General features: G+C 45.0%; 1 protein-coding gene across 1 annotated transcript in view; it reads left to right on the top strand.

Annotated features, from left to right (window-relative positions):
• The window catches only part of RYR3 (ryanodine receptor 3), a 576153-nt gene that overhangs the window by 503682 nt on the left and 50641 nt on the right, over positions 1–21830 (top strand). Inside the window, exons 66-71 of the mRNA XM_060419037.1 lie at positions 2750–3070; positions 5111–5351; positions 14101–14188; positions 14289–14381; positions 21168–21338; positions 21630–21689. Of these exons, the coding sequence (XP_060275020.1) occupies positions 2750–3070; positions 5111–5351; positions 14101–14188; positions 14289–14381; positions 21168–21338; positions 21630–21689 (974 nt within the window). The remainder of the gene's footprint in view (positions 1–2749; positions 3071–5110; positions 5352–14100; positions 14189–14288; positions 14382–21167; positions 21339–21629; positions 21690–21830) is intronic.

Genomic DNA, 21830 nt, shown 5'->3' with positions numbered 1-21830 from the left:
TACTTTTCAAATCGTTATTGGAAAAGATCAACCAGAGAGGAAGGAGGTCCAGTTTCCATGTAGGTTTCCATGTAATACTACGGAAGTGGTGCTCTCTGATGCTGTCATCTTGAGGGAAGAGCTGCCTGGTGAAAAAAGTACAGCTGTGGACTCTAACTCAGTCTTTCCCAATGGTTCTCTCTTGATAGCATGTATGAGGATCACTCAAAAGGCTTGTTGAAGAATGCCAGGTCCTACCCCTAGAGTTTCTAATTCAGGAAGTCGAGATTCCAAAGGTCCTAACAAGTTTCCAGGTGATGCTGCCATTGCTGGCAGGACAATCTCACTTTGAGAGCCACTGGTGTGGAAGATGAAAGGACAGCGTGTTCTGATGGTTCCCCCTTACAGTCTTGAGTCTGATTCTAACAGGACCCAACTGAGCTGTTTTTCAGGTAGATAACTCAGCAGCATTCATTCTGCTGGTTTATTATGCGGCATTTGAAGTACAAAACACCACCGGAATCGCGAATGTTTCTTCCCCTCGAGGACCAATTACATATAAATAACTTTTAAAGGTCATTATAATGACTCCAATGAAGCAACCTCAAGCAACTCTGAGTTAGGCAGGAGGAGAAAAAAGCGTCTATGACGATGGATTGTCTGTGTGACATTTAAACACACACATGCTCCGAGCCTTCTCATGTATAATTTTATAGCCAACAGTTGTAAACTTCACTTGCATCTGTGGCAGTTGACACTGCTCTGTGTGCAGAGCCTGAAGGTAGAATGTTTGACTTCACCATTTGTATCTATTATCTGACACCATATTGTTTGTGAGAGTCTCCCCAGACCCCCACATTGATGTCACCCCTGATTCTTATTGCTCTGTGGCAAGGTACAGGCCAGGCTTGTCCTCTACAAACGACCAGCATTGGCAATGGATCGTGTCTGACCCGTATAATTCCCTTTGCTGTAAATCACAGAAGTTTGATATTCTTTGGCCTTTGTGCTGCTAATCCTTTTGAATTGTCTGGATTTAAAGGACATTGCTTTACTCCTAACTTCCAAGGAAGAGTAATCAGCCTTCCTCTTACCAAAGGCCATACCAATAGCAAGAAAAAAATATAATTAGGGCAAGTGTTAGGACACCCCTGGCAGGGCCTACTCCATAGCAGGGAGACTCTTCCGAGTCCATTGATTTGCAGCTGCACACCATCCTGTAGAACCGATTGTATCAGCTACAGATTCATTGTCTCCTGGATGAAGGTACCACAAATGCCTTTCCTCCCCACCCCAGCCCAGGAACCAAGATGCCTGTACTATCTTTTCATCTCTTAGTCTATCTGCACAGGATTATTCTGTATCTTTGCTCCAGGCAGTACAATCATGAAGGAAACCAAGACAGACCCTTCAATTGACTGATATTCCTAAAAGCCAAAGCCTTTGCTGTGGCCTATTCTTCATTAACCCTTCCATTCCTATGGACTTAAAATCTAGAAAAGAGAGATTTCACACCAGCAGTAACCCCATGGCACAGGGCCTGAAGGTAGAACCCAGCTCACTAAATGTCACATTTTATTTGAAGTCTCCTGCTTTTTCCTTTGAAATTCCTGAGAACTTTGCGCTTTGCTTTTAATATCAAAAATAATGTCCTCAGATCTTCTGGTGGATCCAATGTGCCCCACTAGTGGATCTAAAAGGCACCACATTTTCCCGTTGCTTCTCTGACTCCCTAGGTTCCGTGGTGCCTGATGCTTTGGCCCCACGCTGAGAAGTTTAGCTTGTGGTTGGAGTCTGCACGTGAGCTGCTGACCAGCATGCTCTGCAGCGCTTCTGATTCATGTTTCTTTCTCAACTGGGCCATGCCTTGCCACACAGAGCCCTTATTTGCATCTCACCCATCAGCAAGTTCAGGTTGCTTCTGGTTTCTCCTCCCATCTTGGAGGAAAAGAGTGTCCTTTGCCTTAAGAACAGGACAGATATCCTCTTGGCTTTTTCCATTTACCATTCTTGTACCTGACAACGTTTCATGTTGAACTCTGTAATCATCTCATCCTGTCTGTCCTTGTTCAGTGAAGTGACCTCAGTCATTCACTATGAGGAAAAGACAGGGCTAACTCACTATTCCTTGCTTTTAAGCCTTCAAAAACAAAAAGGTCTAAGTGATTGACAAGAGCTCTTGGCAAAGGTTACTTCACATCATCAATAACTTCTTTTGTAAACGCAGAAATCAGTGTACATGCACTGTCTCCCGCTCCCCACAGGTTTCAACTGGATGGAAAGCATTGTCTCTGGTCCAGCTAAAAGAATCTTTGATGCAAGAGGTTTCTTTTTCCTTTTCAAAACAGTGCAGACATGATCTAGGTGGCTGAACCACAAATTGGCAGCTCCATATCTATGGGTTGCTTTTCTGCTTTGGGTCCTCCTTTGGCAGTGCGTGCACTGAGGCCAGGAGACAGAAGCCAAGAGACTGACTTTTTCACAGAGAGAAAGTCTTATGAAATGTCCCTCAGCCATGTCTCTGTTATGTTCCTTTAAGATTCAGTTTAAGTTGAATAAACAAACTTGAGCTTGACCTGAATAGACCATCTAGAAGATAACCCAGCCCCCGGAAGCTGCAGCCTTTACAATAGCTCCTACATATCCAGTGCTTACTTGTTTGAGGTTCCGGGGTGGAAAATTATGTCTCAAGATCAAAGGAGGGGTGACAGAGAGAGAAGCTTTGTTTTGAATCACTGTCCCTTTATTATTCCTGTACCCTCTCGGTCAGTTCTGGGGATGCCAGACACAGTGGAGGAGATGTGCCCCGACATCCCCCAGCTGGAAGGCCTGATGAAGGAAATCAACGACCTGGCTGAGTCAGGGGCCCGGTACACAGAGATGCCCCATGTCATTGAGGTCATCTTGCCCATGCTGTGCAACTACCTATCCTACTGGTGGGAGCGGGGGCCCGAGCACCTGCCCCCCAGTGCAGGGCCCTGGTGCACCAAGGTCACGTCTGAACACCTCAGTGTCATCCTGGGCAACATTCTGAAAATCATCAACAACAACCTGGGCATCGACGAGGCCTCTTGGATGAAGCGCATTGCAGGTACCACACATGTCTTTCAGCCCTGGCATCGAGATGCCTAGACTCTTTTTCTTCTCTTAGTCTATCATTAAGCTATCCCCGCTCCCCACCTTAGATATGTAACAGTAAAAAGAACTGACTTATTCCCCTATAGGGCTTCCTGGAGCAAATGCTCCTGCCTGACTCCCCAACTAATCCAGCCCCTCAGATCTCCAGGAAGCCCTTCTTAATAAGCTCTGCAAGACTCTGATGATGATTGCTCATTTGCTTTTGGTACTTAAGAATCCCATTTGCTCTTACAGTAATAAGTGTTCATATTTTCTGGGTAAGTGACCCTGTGTTGTTTTCCACATGTACGAAACTCACTCCCACCTGGGCTGTACTGTTAAGTTTCTAGCATTTGTGTCTTACTTTATGCTTTCTAAGACACTCTCTGATTTAGGCTCATAGTAGCATCACTTGGATTTTGGGTTTGTTTTGTATTCCTCTAGAACTCCTTGCATGCAGTAGGCTCTTAGTTACTTGCTGATTTTCTGTTCTCAAAAAAGGAGAGGCTTGGAAAATGAATAACCACACTTTCCACAGTCAGGAAACCATGAAGATTTTAGGGTCCTCTGTCACAGTAAAGTCAGAGGAGACAGAAGCTAAAGTCATTGCCTTTGATAGACCTGCAATTTAGATACACAGTTTCACCATAGCTGTTTCACCCCTACACTTTCCTGGACCATGAAACACAGCCATTGGGTCAATAGAAACTATTAGCTTCCTGGACAAATGAGTAGATACCCCTCTGCAAGACCAAGGAAGTAAACTACCTACCCTCTTCCTGTCTCTGAAATGAACTGAGATTCAAATTATGTTAATAAATACTTTGGTTACTGATGGCTCCTGGATAGTATAGGCCCCTGGGAACATGTGAATAGGTAAATTGGTGTTCCTTTCTTACCTTTTAGCCCAAGAATATTGTTAACCCTAAAGTAATTTGTTGAGGGCTCTACATTTGTAAATCTGGATTAAGGGAAGGAAGGAAATCAAAGAATGAACTCCCTTAGATTCTCCAGGGGTACGAAGGAAAGAAGTCACAGCACACTGATGAGAACTGAACTTGGCCTGTTATTTCACAAGTGTGTCCAGATCTCATTCAGTCAGGTCACTTCATTCCTGGTGTGTAAACAAAGTCAGTTTTCAAGAGCAACCTCAAATCACCCATATCTGGAAGAACCACTCTGATTCCAGGTCCAAAGCAGAGAAGCACCCAGGTGAGGACCGAGATATTAAATGTGAGCCATCAGACTACTAAGTTTCGACTTCTTGATTAACACATTGCAACAGAGAACTGCCTTCACCTTCTCTTTCTAAAAAAATCTTTTTTATGAAAGCAAAAAATAAGGCACAGTGAGATTTAAAAGTGCTGGGATATAGGCTGTCTCCAACTGGCAAGCCCTACATTAAAGAACTTTGAAATATACAAAGTACTGACTTTTAGTGGCCACCCTAGCCTGCCTCTCAATTCATTATAGATGATAGTAATTTGCTTTTCTTGGGGCCTAGAGGAGCCCCAAGATAATAGGCTGGCAGTTCTCAAGTGTTGGGGGCTGAGAACTATAGTTGGGTTTGTGTATTTTTTAGAGATTTCTCTATAAAATAACCAGAAAGCATAGTGTTAAGTATGTACTCTTGACTCAGCACAGTGCAGTTTATATAGATAAAAGACTTCCTTCAAGGAGTTTATAATGTAGCCAAAGTCACTCTTCTAAAATGAAACAAGATGGTCTATTATGAAGAGCTCAGAGATATAGCAAGGGCCATGCCTGAAGAGTTCAGGGGTGGCTCTTCTCATAACTTGAAGAAGCAAAACAGGAATAGGGACCTTCTCCTGTAGCTCCATCCATGCCTAACCCCACCCCAGCGACTGTGACTTCATGAGACAGACATGCCAAGAGGAAGATGAAGGAAGGGTGCCAGTCTGAGTTAAGGGCTTTCCATAGCCTCACCTTCTTTCCTTTTCTTGACTGTCATAACCTGTGGAATGAGGGGGAGACCCTTTGTTTGCAAATACAGTGTATGCCCAACCGATCATCAGCAAAGCCAGGCCAGACCTGCTGAGAAGCCACTTCATCCCGACCCTGGAGAAGCTGAAGAAGAAGGCCATCAAGACTGTGCAGGAGGAGGAGCAGCTGCGAGCTGACAGCAAGGGCGACACACAGGAGGCCGAGCTGCTCATCCTGGACGAGTTTGCTATCCTCTGCAGAGACCTCTATGCCTTCTACCCCATGCTCATCCGCTACGTGGACAACAGCAGGTATAGAGGCGCCTGGGCAGGGCTGGCCCCCGATGGAAGGGTGGTACTGGGTTTTGTTACAGGCGAGAGAGGGAGGTCACGGCTGCCACCAGCAGCGTCCCCCCAGTCCACCCCCCTGCCTCCATCCCTGCTGTGGGACCTCTGGGCAGCGCTTTCCTTGCCCAGTGGTACTGTATAATCAGTGGCATGGCCACCCGGTCCATCCTCACAGGCCACTGAAGAAGGGCGGCAGCAACCCCTTCCACCCCTCTGCCCTTCTGTCACACACTCATTCAAGAGATATTCAAGACTGTGTGCCAGGTACTATTCAAGAGGACAGGCAAGAACACTACAGAAAAAAGCTGTTGGCCCAGGGAGCTTTCACTCTGGCAAGAGAGTGGGGCGAGCAAATGATAAACAAAGTACTTGGACATTTACAATATACTTCCCTTTGTACGTGTATATTTACCTGTACACTGTACTTACCTAAGTAAATTATACAAGCAAAGCAAATGGAATCAGGAGCGCCAGGTGGCAGTTTCAAAAGAATATTACTGAGAAGGTGACATTTGAACAGAGACCTGAAGGAGGTAAGGCCAGAAACCATGTGAATCTGGGGAAGAGGTCTGTCCCCAGGAAGAGGGAATATCCCTGAGGGAGGGACGGGTGGGGATGTTAGGGGATCACAGGGAGGCCAGAGAGAGAGAGGAGCTGAGGGGTGGGCCAGGGGGCTGAGAGCACAGGGCTTTTCCTCTGAGTGAGATGAGAGGTTGGTGCAGTGTTGAAGCTACACTCTGATGTGATCTGACTCAGCCTTCAAGTACAGTGGTGATGGATCAGGACAAATAAAGGAGGTGAGGAGGCTGGCTGGGAGGCTCACAGTGGCCCAGTCAAGGGCTGAGGGTGATTTGGAGTTGACAGAGCAAACTAGTGGTGCCAGGACTGGGGCAGAGAGGGATGGGGCCACTGCTTAGTGGGACTGGGGTCTCCTTTCAGAGTCCTGAAACTGTTCTGCAATTAGATAGTCATAGTGGTGGTCCAACACTGTGAATGTACTGGATGTTGCTAATGAGTAGTTTGACATATATGTTACTACAATTTAAAAGGAAAAAAAAAGTGTTGGTGGTGGCTGGGGCCAGGCTGGTAGCAATGAAGGTTGACAGAATATGTCAGATTCTAGACCCAACATCTTAAAGGTAGAGCCTTGAGGACATGCAGACTGGAAATAAGAGAAAAGAGATGAGTCAAAGATGATTCTGAGCAAATGGAAGGAGGGAGTTCCCAACAATTAAGTTGGAGGGGATTGTGGGCATGGAAGTTTTTTAGGGGAAGACAAAGAGATCCCTTTCAGACATGTTAATTTGAGTTGCCTCGTCAATATAAAAATGAAAGTGGGCAGTTACGTGAGTCCAGAGTTCATAAGAGAGGTCTGGTGTGGACCTAAGAATTTGAGAGTCACCTACATATTGGTATGTGGTCTTTGAGAGCCATGAGACTGAAGGAGATAAATAAAGGCTTGAGAGGGAGAGAGGAGCGTTCCAAGGACTGAACCCTTGCACATGGGTCAGGCGGGAGAGAAGGGGCCGCGGGTGAGACTGTACACGGGTCAGGCGGGAGAGAAGGGGCCACGGGTGAGACTGAGAGGAAGCCACCAGTGAGACAGGAGGAAACCAACTGCATGCTGTGTCCTAGGTACCAATTCCACAAAGGATCTCCAGGAGGAAAGAATGATGAATAACTGATTGGTGACCTTGACAAGAGCAGTTTCAATAAAGCAATGGAGTTGAAGGCCTCTTTGGAGTAGGGTGGAAGAGAATAGGAGAGAAGGGCTTGGAGATAGCACTACAGACAGCTTGTTCAGGGAGGTGTTTGTTTTTAACTATTTTGGCTGCTCCGGGTCTTCTGTGCAGCGTGCTGGCTTTCTCCAGCTGCCCTGCATGGGCTTTGTTTGTTGCCATCTTATTGCAGTGCGCAGGCTTCTCTAGTTGTGGTGTGTGCGCTCAGTTGCCCCACAGCATGAGGGATCTTAGTTCCCCAACCAGGAATTGAGCCCACGTAGCCTGCATTGGAAGGCAGATTCTTAACCACTGGAACATTACGGCAGTCCCACAGGGAGTTTCACTATAAAGGGGAACAGAGAAGTGGGCTGCTAGCTAGATGCAGAATAGGTTCAAGAGGAGAGTTTTTAAGATGTGAGACTTTTCAACTTGTTTCTTTATGAATGAGAATGAGCCACTGGAGAGAAGAGAAATTGATGGGGTAAGAGGGAGAGAGAATTTCTAAAGCAATGCATTCAAACAGGCAGAGGATCCGCCTGAGATCGTTCATCTACAGTGATGGGCAGGAGGGCAGGGTGCATGGGTGCTGCTGCTGGCAGACACACAGACAGACGCACACACATGCACACACACACGCCCAAATGTATTATGGCTGGCAGTCTGTAGGAGCCCTTTTCTGGTTGCTTCCATTCTCAGTGAAGTAGGAAGCAAGAACATCAACTGAGAGGGAGGGTGGGGAGAATGTCCTTGGAGGGTTGAGGAGGAAGCAGATGATCTGGGGCAATGGCTTTGGCAAGTAGGGGGAGTGGATGGACCAGAGGAGTGCGGTATGGTTGCGAGGCAGCATCAGTGGCCCCACTTGAGATCTGTGGTTGCGGGTTTAAAGTGGGACCATCAGCAAGTTGTGTTTTTCTCCAGCCAACTTGGCTGCCGCGTACAGACTGAGACTAGGTAGAGAGTTGGATTTAACCCTGGTTGGGGTTTTGCAAAATGAGTATGATGAAGAAAAATGGTTTAGGGCATGAAGGTGTATATAATAGGCTAATTATAAACATTGATCATGGAATTTAAGCTGAATAAGGATAGTTAGATCATCACTGACCCAAGGGATGTGATTTTGAGCAAACTCCGGGAAATAGCAGAACACAGAGGAGCTTAGTGTGCTGCAGTCCATAGGGTCGCAAAGACTTATCCACTAAACAACAACACCAAGGAGGAAATGAAAGCATAGGAACGTTATGTTCACGAGCAGGCCAAGGAACAAAGAAGAGCTGGTCCCAGTGGAAGGCAAAGACCAAATAGATAGTTTATTAAACCACACCTTCCCAGAGCTTCGAGACCTACAATGGAAGTTTGGAGTGGCTTAATTTTAAAATACCCCATCGTAGATACTGAAAAGACTTAGAGACATTTGGGGGAACACTGGTAACTTTCTGAGTGGTATGCCATTCTGTCATGGGTAGGGACTGGGTCTGGATATGCCTATTTTAGCATTTATTTCATAAGGTAAGTTATATTTACTATTTAAAATATCTACTTAAGAGTACTTATATTTAGCTTTGCAGAATGAACATATACACACTGTATAGGTGTATGTGTGTATATAATTCCTTAACTATCTATGGGCAATGTTACTCACTTTCTCAAAAGAAATCCTGCCCTCAGCGTCATCATTTTAGTCATTTCCGGTAACATAATTATGTTAGCAGGTTGGCAAAGGAATTTGTCAGTCTAAGGTGAGAGCGAGAATGAGAGTAGAGTAAGATGCTCCTGAAATAGCTCTCTAATTGCATTTACCACTATGGACAATCAAGACTCAAGACAGAGTGTGTTCCACTTACGTAGTATTTGAAAGTTGCTAAAAATGACAATGTCAGAGAGTCTTTGAGGTCATCATTAATTCATTCATCCCCGCTTTTCAGCCTGCTCTTCCCTGAACACCAGGGAGCATTAAAGCTATCTGACCCTCACCTATAAATACTTCCTTCCTATGTGTGTGCCTTTACCTTCCTTGAGTCCTTTCTTCACCTGAAAGAATTGGCTGGCTTGGAAGTACAGGACTGTGGAGTGGGCAGGAATATTAGAGGTCCGCTCATCTAACTGGACAAATAAATACCCCCTTCCTTTTTCCTAGCAGTGCCTTTCCCTCCTCTCATTATCCACCACGGTTATGGACAACAGACAAAGCTGGACCCGGGTGTGCCTTCCCGTTCTAGTGTCAGACATTTCAAGTCACTTTTTTCAACTCCTTCTCATTCATTTTTTTTCCTCTGGTTTTATTGAGACATAATTGACACAAAGACCTCTGTAAGGTATGCAACAGAATGGTTTAACTTACATCCATCGTGAAAGGCTTACCACAGTAAGCTGAGGGAACATCCATCATCTCACACAGGTACAAAATAAAAGACAAAAAAGTCTCTATTCCTTGTAATGAGAAAACTTAGGATTTACTCTCAACAACTTTCATGTAACATACAGTGTTAATCAGATGAGTCATGTTTAACCTGACATCCCTAGGACTTTTTTTTTTTTTTTTGGACTTATTTATCTTATAACTGGATGTTTATACCTTGAACTGCCTTCATCCAATTCCCCCAACTTTGAACTATGTTGAGTTCAGATCTGTAACTCCTATCAGCTCTGCTTTTGCTCTTTAGAGCCACAAAACTACTCCAGTCTCTCCCTAAGCAGCTCTTTAAATATTGAAGAGAGCCATCTTGCCCTGTCTCCCCTTGTTTTCTCTTGTTGTGTTAAATCTTTGTACTTCCTTCAGCCCTGTCACAGCAGTGTGGCAGGTCTCTTTGACATCTGAATAGAAGTTTTGGTGGGTCAGTGATCAGCCTGACAATGACCCAGAAGGAGTGAGAGTTCCAGGCATGCTGTGGTCATAGCCTGGTAACTCAGGCCTCCATCTCCTCAGCCCAGGAGCTTAGAAATCAACATAGGTTCAACAAACCTCTCTACACAAATCAGCTTCTCAGCTTCGTTTCTGGAAATCAGAGACACTGAACAGAGACGAACAGCTTTAGCGCTATTTGGAGTGAAAACTCATCTCTCAAACTGTTGAAGGGAATCCAGGTAAATCCTGTGCGGTGACTGCCTCAGGCTGAATCCTCTACAAAAGGCTCAGGAACGAGGCACAGATAAGCTCTTAGGGCTTAGTCAGACAACCTGACCGTGAATATAGAAGCATGGCTTTACTTTCTTTCAAAAGCCTGATAACTGGCTTTACTTTCTTCAAAAACCTGATGACTTGTCATTTTGAAAATAGCAGTCTAACTCTTCTCACTCTTGCCTTTCTCCAGGATTTTATTCTCCTGGCTTTTGTTTCTGTTTTACCTCTAAATCCAACCTTCTTCCCCACCTACAGCCTTGCATTTCCCAGCTGCCTTTTGGCAGCACAGAGAACAGATGATAAAAGAAACCCACATATCAGCTAAGTACCTCCGAAAGGATCAATTGTCTGAATGTTGAGAGAGATCTTGAAATCTGTGGAAGGCTGGAAGCAGCGGGGACAGAGCCTGGTTACTTCATTTGGGGGTAGGAAAAGATTCGGACACAATGGAGAGGCAAGGTTGGAATCTTCTGCCCTCCTGCAAATATTGTCTTAGTCTGGTTTGAGAGGAGCAGAGAATTTATGTGCCTGGGAGAAAGCATTTAATGGTGGGTTCATGTGACCCACCATTCTGAACCTGAAGAAGGACCCTCACTAAAAACAAAGGGTAAAAAATCCGTCTCTTGCAAGAAGGATGTTCAAAACAAAATTCACTGAGCTGAAAGCCAAGATATCCAAAGCTGCTGCTTTCTCCTGTGAGCAGATGTTCACCTGATGTTTTGTTTTCAGCGTTCCTGCAGGTCACATTCCCTGTGGCTGGACTTTTCCTCGGCAGGGTAGGATGTGTGCCCTCGTCTCTTCCCAGTAGAGGCATAGGGCAAGCCTATAAAGCTCATTTAAGCCAGAACTCGGCAGAAGGAACAGCTGGTACTTCTGATAAAACTTGACACTTGACTCTGAAAAATCAATATGAAAGAAATAAAAAAGCATTACCAATCTCAAGCCTCAAGTTTGGATTGCATTTGGCCCCTAGTGATGGATACCTTATAGAGTAGCTTAAAGTAGAAGTTAAATCTCACACAAAAAAGAAGTGCACTTACCCAACCCATGGCCAATGTTGTTGCTCCTCACCCCTCTCTCTTCCTGTCCTTAACACTGACTTCCATCTTCAAAGTTACTTTATGGTGCAACATGCCAATTAGAGTTTGAGCTGTCATATTTTCATCCCAGAGAGGAAGTAGAAAGGCAGGAGGGCACCTTAAGCTATCTGACGCTTTTTAGAGAGCTTTTCCAGGAGGCTTATCCGACAACTTCCTCTTCCAGCTCATCAATCAGAGTGTAGTTCCACAGATGTCCCTCAGGGGAGGCTGGGTAATGTGATCTTAGCAGCACACAGTGCCACCCAGGGTAAAATGGGGGTTTCTTCCTAAGGAAGAAGATGAGAATAAATGTGGGGCAGATCCCCTGTAGTATCTACCTATGAAACAGAGGCTAGTTGAAGTAGAAAACAAGAAAGGTTAAACAGAGGCATCCGTGAAGCTCGAACTCAAGCAGTAAGGAACTAAGGAGATGAGAGAGGCATCCACAGGTGGTCTTGGCCTTACGAGTCTTTACTTTCTTCCTTAGCCTAGTAATGGGCAGAATGGGCAGAAAGGCACAGGCAGCCCAGGACAACTCAGTCTGATATCCCAGGTGTAGGGAACTGGCTTTTGTTAGCTATTCCCCTGCAGGCACCAAGGGACATGGAGTTTTTTAAACCATTCATGAGAGCCACAGTTTTCTTTAAGAAAGATGATACACAATTTAACTCCTAATGCATTACTTTACACAGATATTTGAAAGCGGCAAATCATCCACCCCTTTCAAAATATAAGGAGAGGGAGAGGGTGGGATGATTTGGGAGAATAGCATTGAAACATGTATACTATCATGTAAGAAATGAATCGCTAGTCTAGGTTCGATACAGGATACAGGATGCTTGGGGCTGGTGCACTGGGATGACCCAGAGAGATGATATGGGGAGGGTGGTGGGAGGGGGGTTCAGGGTTGGGAACTCATGTACACCTGTGGTGGATTCATGTCAATGTATGGCAAAACCAATACAGTATTGTAAAGTAAAAAAAAAAAATTTAATAAAAAATATTTAATTCAAATGTGCAAGATGATTCGAGGCAAGACAACTTTTCGGTTCAGTTCAGTCGCTCATTCATGTCCGACTCTTTGTGACCCCATGAATTGCAGTATGTCTGGCCTCCCTGTCTATCACCAACCCCCGGAGTTCACTTAGACTCACGTCCATCAAGTCAGTGATGCCATCCAGCCATCTCATCCTATGTCATCCCCTTCTCCTCCTGCCCCCAATCCCTCCCAGCATCAGAGTCTCTTCCAATGAGTCAACTCATTGCATGAGGTGGCCAAAGTATTGGAGTTTCAGCCTCAGCATCATTCCTTCCAAAGAATACCCAGGACTGATCTCCTTTGAATGGACTGGTTGGATCTCCTTGCAGTCCAAGGGACTCTCAAGAGTCTTCTCCAACACAAAACCATCAATTCTTCAGCACTCAGCTTTCTTCACAGTCTAACTCTCACATCCATACATGACCACTGGAAAAACCATAGCCTTGACTAGAAGGACCTTTGTTGGCAAAGTAATGTCTCTGCTTTTCAATATGCTGTCTAGGTTGGTCATAACTTTGCTTCCAAGGAGTAAGCACCTTTTAATTTCATGGCTGTAATCATCATCTGCAGTGATTTTGGAGCCCCCAAAAATGAAGTCTGCCACTGTTTCCACTGTTTCCCATCTATTTCCCATGAAGTGATGGGACTGGATGCCATGATCTTTGTTTTCTGAATGTTGAGCTTCAAGCCAACTTTTTCACTCTCCTCTTTCATTTTCATCAGGAGGCTTTTTAGTTCCTCTTCACTTTCTGCTATAAGGGTGGTGTCATCTGCATATCTGAGGTGATTGATGTTTACCCCGGCAATCTTGATTCCAGCTTGTGCTTCTTCCAGTCCAGCGTTTCTCATGATGTACTCTGCATAGAAGTTAAATAAGCAGGGTGACAATATACAGCCTTGACGTACTCCTTTTCCTATTTGGAACCAGTCTGTTGTTCCATGTCCAGTTCTAACTGTTGCTTCCTGACCTGCATATAGGTTTCTCAAGAGTCAGATCAGGTGGTCTGGTATTTCCATCTCTTTCAGAATTTTCCACAGTTTATTGTGATCCACACAGTCAAAGGAAGTGACTAAATTCTATTGTAGTTTAGCCTTCTTGCCACCACTGTGAAATTTCTTAACCTAGGCTAGTATTTTAGATAGGGAATTTCCAAACCATTTCAGAGAGCAAAGGAGTATTGGTCTCTGCATGTACACTTCAAATATCAGTGAAAAACATTCTTACAGATTTATTCATGAAAGTGGCTTTGAAAGGAAAATAGGTGAGGCCTGAACTGTTTATAGAGTACTCATAATTTCAGAGGCTTGACAGTAGCAGATGTCCACAATAAGATTATATGTCACAGTGACCAAGACTTTCCTGATCTGGCTAACCTTGTGGATTAAAGGAGACTAGTCACAAAACTAAGAGTGTAACTCTAATCACCTCTTCAGTTCAAAGGACAAAAAAAAACCCTACTTTTGACCATTTTGAAATGTTGATTTCTACTGTCTGTTTGCTAAGATAAACCTGGCATCTTTTAGTAAAATGGAAATGACTGTTGTAGGTCCTTCAGACATACCTACAACAATTGCATGTCTGTATCTAAGCGTGCGAGGAGTATATTGTTATTTAGCCTGTCTGAAGAATGCCTTTGGTGGGGATGCAGTTTTATCTGGATAAATGTGTGCATCTTATGTTGGTATAATTTTTAGAGTGTGACTGTTTCAATCACTGAGGAATTCCACACGTGTACTCATTTATCTTTCGCCTCAGATCTAACTGGCTCAAAAGCCCCGATGCAGACTCTGACCAGCTCTTCCGCATGGTGGCAGAGATCTTCATCCTGTGGTGTAAATCTCACGTAAGCACACGCGGGGGCCCTGGGCTTGGAATCCGCGGTGAAAGGTACACACCTCGGAAAACTTTCTTATAATGTTTGCTTTTCTGTTCCCCCAACTCAGAACTTCAAGAGAGAAGAGCAAAATTTTGTGATTCAGAACGAAATTAATAATTTGGCATTTTTAACTGGAGACAGCAAAAGCAAGATGTCGAAAGTAAGTCCATAGAAATCAATTCCAAAGGTTCTCCAGCCTTGAACCAAGCTACGTGTCCTGGGTATGTGGAAGGATAAGCCCCTACTGCGTTCAGGTCAAACCACACAAAACCAACAATCTCCACTGTGGTTTCTTTGAGAATGAGCCAGAAGAAACTGCTCTCAAATAAGCATGGGCATCACATTTGATGAATAAGTAGCTCCTTTGTGTGTCAAAAAGTTTGTTTTGAGATATGTCTAAGGCATTTGAGAGGTCTGCAAAACCAAAGCTGCTCTTACTTTTTGTAAAGTAGAAGTACTTCCTGTGTAGAAAAGCTACAAAAAATACTCGGGCCTAGAGCCACCTTTTAATTAGCTGTAAGGACATTACTTTGCTTTGAAGATGTCGTTGGCACATATTCTTAGAATGCACTCATTTTCCTCCTATCTGGAACGTCTAATAACTGCTTTATTTCAGCTGTGCTGACCTCTTAATGCCTTCTATTTATTTTCCATACAAGTTGCACTCAGAAACCCAAACATTTATCCATCCCACTATAGGAAATGTTTGAAAGAGGGCATTCCAAACATCTGTCTGAAAGCAAAGTCACCTACAGGGAGGGGTACAGCAAAAATAGAGGAGCGGGAGCTGGCCCCCTGCTCCTCCTGAGTCAGTTCTGTACCATGAGGCTTTGCCATTTTATGGGAGAGAATTCTCAGACATACTCCTTCGGGGGTATACACAAAAGCAAGGCTTACTTAAATGTGCTGTTTGATTCCCAGCTGTTGTGGCTTACGTGAACGCTCTTCCCCTGAGAAGTGTCCCTTGATGAGGGTTGACTGTATTGTCAGCTGGATGTGGCATGTGACACCTGAGAAGTCCCTCTCTCATGGCTGGTACAGTGCTGCCTTTGGGAACCAGGAAGGTGGAGGTTGCATGGGGACTTCTCAGAAGTGAGAATCAGTTCTGGAAAGATGATAGTCATGGGTTGATAGTGAAGCCCTTGGGACATCTTTCCAAATAACCATTTGCGATAGAAGATCTTTGTATGCCCAGCTCCAGACCCGAGACTGGTATGACACCAAAAGTGAAAACTTCAGCACCCAAAACTTCATGAAGCGTGTCTAGCTCTGGTCAGCTGCAGTCACTCTGAACTTTCTATCCCTTCCATCTTTAAGCTGTATTGAGATTAACACTTCTTCCAGCATCCAAAAATTTATTCTCAGAGTTTAGAATCTGATGTATGCTGATTAGTAAAGTTTGATAAATAAAATTGTGCACTTACAATGCAGAGAGATTAGGTATATATATATTCATAGTCAAGAGGAATCTTTGCTGCAAAGGGATTTTACTTAAGATGTATCCTTTTGTGCTTTAGATAATTTTTATTTGATTTTCCAGAGTTTATTTTGCATTCAACTTCTGGAAAACGGCTACTTGTGTGAGGTACAGGAGGAAGGATATTTTCAGACTCCTGATCTCTGGACATCTGTCCCTCAGTTCTTCTGAAGACTTTTCTTACAGTCATTGCAAGCTCTCCTTTGACCCTGGTCGCCTACAGAAAGTCACTGATGCTCAGATTCCTTGCTTCCTTCGACTTGGGGGTAGATCTTTTGGCCTTTGATGGAACCAGGTAGCATCCATTGTTATTGTCAGCAGATGACAACAAAGCAAAGGAAATGACTCTGATACAGGGATTTGGATCCCAGATGAGCAGAAATGGCAAAGATGTCTTAACCCTCTGGTGATGTGTAGATACTCAGGGTCCTTGGGTTTACGCTTGGAAAGAATGAGGTGACCAAGAATGATGTTCTAAAACTAACCTACTAACAAACTAACCTGAAATTGATCATTCACATCATTGAATGAGGAAAAGAGTACATTAGCCTTGTCAGAAGATAGTGAATCAGAATCAGAACCTGAATCAGAATTCAGATGGAAGGAAGAAAGAAAATCAGGGTCTTTAGGTGCATCTTCCCTGCTGGTAAGGTCAGTTCACAGGAGCAAAGGCTTTCATTTCCATTGACATCGTATGCCAGTTTTTTTCTGAGTGATGTTGGAAAGGGTGAAAGTTACAGTGTAGAGGATGGAAGAACACTCCCTAGATGTTAAATAACATTTGCTGTACTCCCCAGGGTAACAAATATTCATATTGTTCCAGTTGCCTCAGTTGAGACACAAAGTGTGGTAGTAAACAGAACTAGATACCAAAGGAAACAGAAGTTCCAGCTTGGCTTTATGATGAGTATAAGGATGGCCTTGCATCATTCACTTAACTTCTCTGGATCCCAGTTTACCAGTTTGTAGAATGGGCTTGAGCTTACTGCGTGACTTCTCCCAACTCTACTAGTATGCCCTGTTAAAAAGTAAATTTTAAATGCATCTCTTGAATTGAATAATATTACATAAATACAGCACATTATTTCAGATAGGGAGATACCATGCCTCCAAAAGACAGTAACTCATAGCTATTTCTGGTATTTTTTGGATGTAAAAGTATTGATTGAGAGGATGGAGAGAGAGTGTTCTCTTTAGTATCAGCTGAATCCTCACTGCCACCCTGAAATTAAATGTTCTCTCTCCTACCTGATCTGAATAGTCACCTGTGCTTGCTTTCATCTCCTCTCTTAATTGAATTCTGGTGTTGTATAAATGATCGTTGCCTCAGTGCATATGGCAGAGAGATGTGTGCTGGAAAGCTGCATGCCCAGACACACCACACATGCCATTGCAGACAAAAAGGAAGTGGAAAAAATACACAGTGGGCCACACTGTTCACACTTGACTAATGGAAGGTCAGTTCAAAGAGATGTCCTTTTTCCAGCAGCGAAAGCACATTTTGAGGAGAGCTCATTGTATATTTTGTATATATAACACCGGTTTGCAGATATGTCAAGCTGTACATAACTGAGCTGAGCATGTGTGTTTTGTTTTGTTTTTAAACTTGTTTTGTTTTCTGGAAAAATGGCAACAGCTTCCTCAGAGGGGAATGGTAAGTTAGAACACGTTTAGCCCAAGAAATGTCAGTTCCTTGACCAAGATTATAAGCAAAAGAGTTGTGATGCAGGAAATGTTAGGGTGCCTCATTGTTGAAAGCCTCTCCACCCTGTGAGTGTGATTTCAGTGTATTGAGAAAGGACAGGGCCGTGCTGAAAGACATCGTTATGCTCCTCAAGGTTGCAGAATGGCTTTTGTGAGCTTGCTCCTTCCTCCTCAGTGACCCCCCAGTTGGTCACTCACCTGTCTCTCATTCCCCCACCCCTCCACCTTTTCTCATTTGTATCCCCTTGGTTCTTACACTTGTACAGTTCAAGTGCTCTTTGTCCCTCTGCCCGCCTTCTCTCTCCCACTTCCTGTTCTCCCTTTCTTTTTCTCCAGCCTTTCCCCCTGCTATCCACCCCTCACCCTCCACCCACGACCCCCACCCCGCCTCCCCCCTCACTTCCTCTCTCTGTCCTCCCTGTCCCCACCATTCACTCCTCTATCCTCTCTAAGGTATATTTGAAGGTCACAGCACAGGAAGGGAGATGCCCCGTCCTTTGGGTCATGAGGTGATCCTGAACCACCTTGAATATTCCTAGAGTATGGTTTTAGCAAACCTTTATTTAGGGGAAGCGCATACATGGCCCCTTAGCTCAGTTCTCCTCACTCTTTTTGTAACCATAGATCTTCTGGTGGTGATAGTGTGGTGGGTGGAAGGAAGAAAGAAAATCAGGGTCTTTGGTTATGTGACAGATTGTTTGCAGCCCACCCAGGTAACAGGACAGAGGGGGGAGCAGAGAAGGCGCGCAATCTAAAGAGTCATTTGGGTGGCCAGACCTGAAGACCATCTGGGTCTGCACACTCTGGAATGTGTGCAGAGCGTCACACACTCTGGAATGCTGGTCTCTGAGATGATGTACTGCTTGTTCTGGGTGTAAGTCCTTTCGATCCAATTAACCTCCATCCTAACCTCCCGCCCCCTTTTCATGCCATGGTCCACTGGCTTCCAGAGTGGTTGGTTTTCTGTCGTGTTGGCTAAGGAATGGGGGTGGAAGAGCTGTGACTAACATGCTTATGCTTTGGACCCCTGCTTTCACTGACTGACTTCTCCTTGTTTCTTTTCTCTTATCTTTCCACACAGGCCATGCAAGTAAAGGTACAGGTCAAATGCATGACGTGTCTTTTCTGTCCTAGTATTAGAGGGGCCAGACTCTGGCTACCTTCTGCACTGTGATCACCGTGGGGGTGGTCCAGAATGGATTTTCCCACTTGGAGGTCCCCCAGGCCTGCTCCAGGGAAGACAACTGCCTGTCAAAGAGTGAATGTAGGCCTACCCACCCTTGGAAGGGGGAAGCCGGGGAAGCCAGCCAAGCCTCGCCCTATCCGAGGTCTCCTTGCCATCTCTGCTCCCTTCCCGGCTGCCCACTCTGCAGCCAGCACACTAACAGAGATAGGGACGCTGACCAGGGCTCTCAGTGCCCAGGAGACTCCCTCCTCTTACCTACTGTTAGTGGTCCCAGCCCTTCCACACTATACATGTCTGGCTCTTGTGCAGGACTCCAAAGAGTCAGAGAGTTTTCCAAGGATCAAAGTCAAGGATTTGAAATCAGCAAGCATTTGAAATAGCCGTGTTTGCATAAAATGTGCACCCAGTGGAATAAACCCTGGGACAATTTTCTAGTATCCTATACAGGTTATTGCTTGGAAGCATTTCTCTTTCTCTCCATTAACATATGTCTGCTGCCTCTGTCCCAAGACCTTTGCACCAGGTCTGTAGCAGAAGCAGGGAGATGTGCAGGAACCAGGTCACATGCAGCTCTTAGTAAAGAAAAATGGGGCCAGGCAGATGTCAGTCTGGATGTTGGCCCGGACTCAGAACTGCTGTGTGCCCTTAGGAAAACATCACTTAACTTCCCCAAGCATCATGTTCCCCTTTATATAACTGACTTCTTGTTATCTCAGCATTGTTGGGAAGATTACAAATGGTTTATCTAAGTACCAGGCACATTGGAGCCACATCATATATGCAGCATTTATAGTTAGAACAACATGAGATTGGCCAAAGAAAATAGCAAACAAGAAATTATTTAAATTGTATATCAAATCCACAATTTTGCATATTTTTTGTATACGCATGTTACTGTTTACCTCTTATATAATGTCCATGTAACTATACCTCATTTTATATATATATATATATATATGTGTGTGTGTGTGTATATATATATATATATATATATATAAAACTGGGTTCTATCCTTTATGGACAATTTGAGGTATTTTCAAGGGTGATTTAGACTTAAGAGTTTTGCCTTAGGCACAACCTGTAGAATTTTATACCTGATACTAGAACATCTAAGGAACCCAGCAAGCTCTCAGTAAAGGTAGGAATTTCTGTAGGAATCAGTTTTCTAGCTGTGTGACTAGAATATAAGACACTTTGTATCTTGCTTCAACCCCACCCTCCTACACTGCGCCCTTCCACTGCTGTCCTGGGTCTGACCTGTTGTTCCGGAGCACCAGACACAAGTAAGAGTTGTCTGGCAGTATTTGGTCAGACTGGGTTTTGCCTGCCAGGGATTTCACTGTGGTTTCTGCCATGTAACCACTTGAAGGCTTAGCCACCACAAGCTGGGTAAAAGAAGTCACCTCCGTTTTGAGAATACCCATTAATAATACTCCTCCGTCACATTTTGGAAAGTAAACAGGTTGGCGCTAAGGTGGTGTGATTCTGATCCTACTTGGTATTCTCTCAGAAAACCAATCCTCCATAAAGCAAATTCTACTCCAGCCACGGGCCCCAGGTCTTACATGCCATTTTCAAAGGAGAGGTTTGGCCTCTCAGCGGCTCCCAGAGCGCAGAGTGTTTCTGTTATTGCAAGCCACTGTGCAATTACAAGGATGCTGCAAACACTCACGGGCACCTCATAAAGCAAAAGCTTTAATAAGCCCCAATTGTCCCCCATCATGGACCCTGACTTCAATCTCTGCCTCTGGCCTCCCAGCCCTTCCTCACTTCCAGCAGGTGCCCACTCAGCTGGGGCAGAGTCCAGCGATGAGGTACCACATGGGCAGGGCAGAGCCTTGTTTTCCTGGGCCCAGCCACATCCACCTTCTGTGGTGGGTGCAGAGGGTCCTCAGTTGGTTGCCTGGGGCTGCCACAACCCAGTGCATTGGCCTCTTCTTGCAAACCTCCCACTTCGCTGGATAAACGCCCCCGGAAAGGGTCCAGAAAGTATAAGCAAAGGAGGGCGGACTCTCCCAGACTTGGGGCGGTTCCTCTTCATCTCTCTGCACTGTTTCTCCTAACTTTGCCCCAGCCAGATCCCAAAGCAGCCCTACCAACCTGGGCGGTCCCGTTTTCCTGCAGACCTTAGGATGCCTGTGCCCCAAAATGCTCGCTCCAGCCCTGACCAGGAGCTAGTATTTTAGGGCAGATGCTCTCTCACTTGTTTAGTGCTGCTCACATCAGGATTCTCAGTTCTTTTCTGCAGTCATTTTGTCAGTTAGCAAGTCACTCTTTTTGTAGAAACACCGCTTGTTCATTCCATCCGGATGCAAGCGAGCAGAGACCGTGGCTGTCGGTGTTATGTGTCTGGTCACGTGGTTCCGTGAGCATGCGTACAAGGAGAAGTCTGAGCATCAGGGCTGGCCTTGAATGGCCCCTTGGTTGGCTTTGTGTATCACAATCCTTTACTGTCCTCTGAAATGTAGAAAGGCCCGACCTATACAAGGGAGGACCTATATAGGAGGCAGGCTGCCTCCAACGTGAGGCAGTGCCTTTCAGAATCATTGAGCCCCTGTTTGTTTCAACTTCATCACTAGTCTGGAGGACAGGACCAGGAGCGGAAGAAGACAAAGCGGAGGGGAGACTTTTATTCCATCCAGACCTCCCTCATCGTGGCTGCGCTCAAGAAAATGCTGCCCATTGGTCTGAATATGTGCACCCCAGGCGATCAGGAGCTGATCTCCCTCGCAAAATCACGGTACAGCTATGTAAGTCACCCATCTGCTTTGGTAGAGCCTTTAATACAGGTGGTGGTGGTCTGTGCTCAGCCCTCCGTCCCTGGGGATCAATGAACAGAAGCCAAGGTGCGCAGAAGCAACACACCATCATCTTTACAGCTGACTTGGGAGTCAGCACATGCTCTTTCGGATAAGTCTCTGCCTGTTCTCTCCTTTTTGCTTGTAGTAAAGATCCCAGCAAAACTCTTAGTACATCCCTGCACCCCACTTTACATTTCCATGGTAACCTATAGGAATAAAATTTCACATCTCTTTCCACAGAGGGACACAGATGAAGAGGTGAAGGAGCATCTGCGGAGTAACTTACACTTGCAGGAAAAGGTGATGTAGCAGGAAGACAGTGAGAGCTCACGCAGGCTTCTTTCTGGCTGCAGGGCGCCTCACACCCACTTAGCTTACTCATACTTCCTTAATGTGTTCTAAAACCAGTCTCAGAGTACTTGTGCTGAATTGGTAGAACTC

Source organism: Ovis aries, chromosome 7 (genome assembly GCF_016772045.2).
Source record: "Ovis aries strain OAR_USU_Benz2616 breed Rambouillet chromosome 7, ARS-UI_Ramb_v3.0, whole genome shotgun sequence".
In the NCBI taxonomy this organism is placed as follows: domain Eukaryota; kingdom Metazoa; phylum Chordata; class Mammalia; order Artiodactyla; family Bovidae; genus Ovis; species Ovis aries.
The sequence above is the reverse complement of the archived record's forward strand: the minus strand, read 5'-3'. Positions and strand labels throughout refer to the sequence as shown.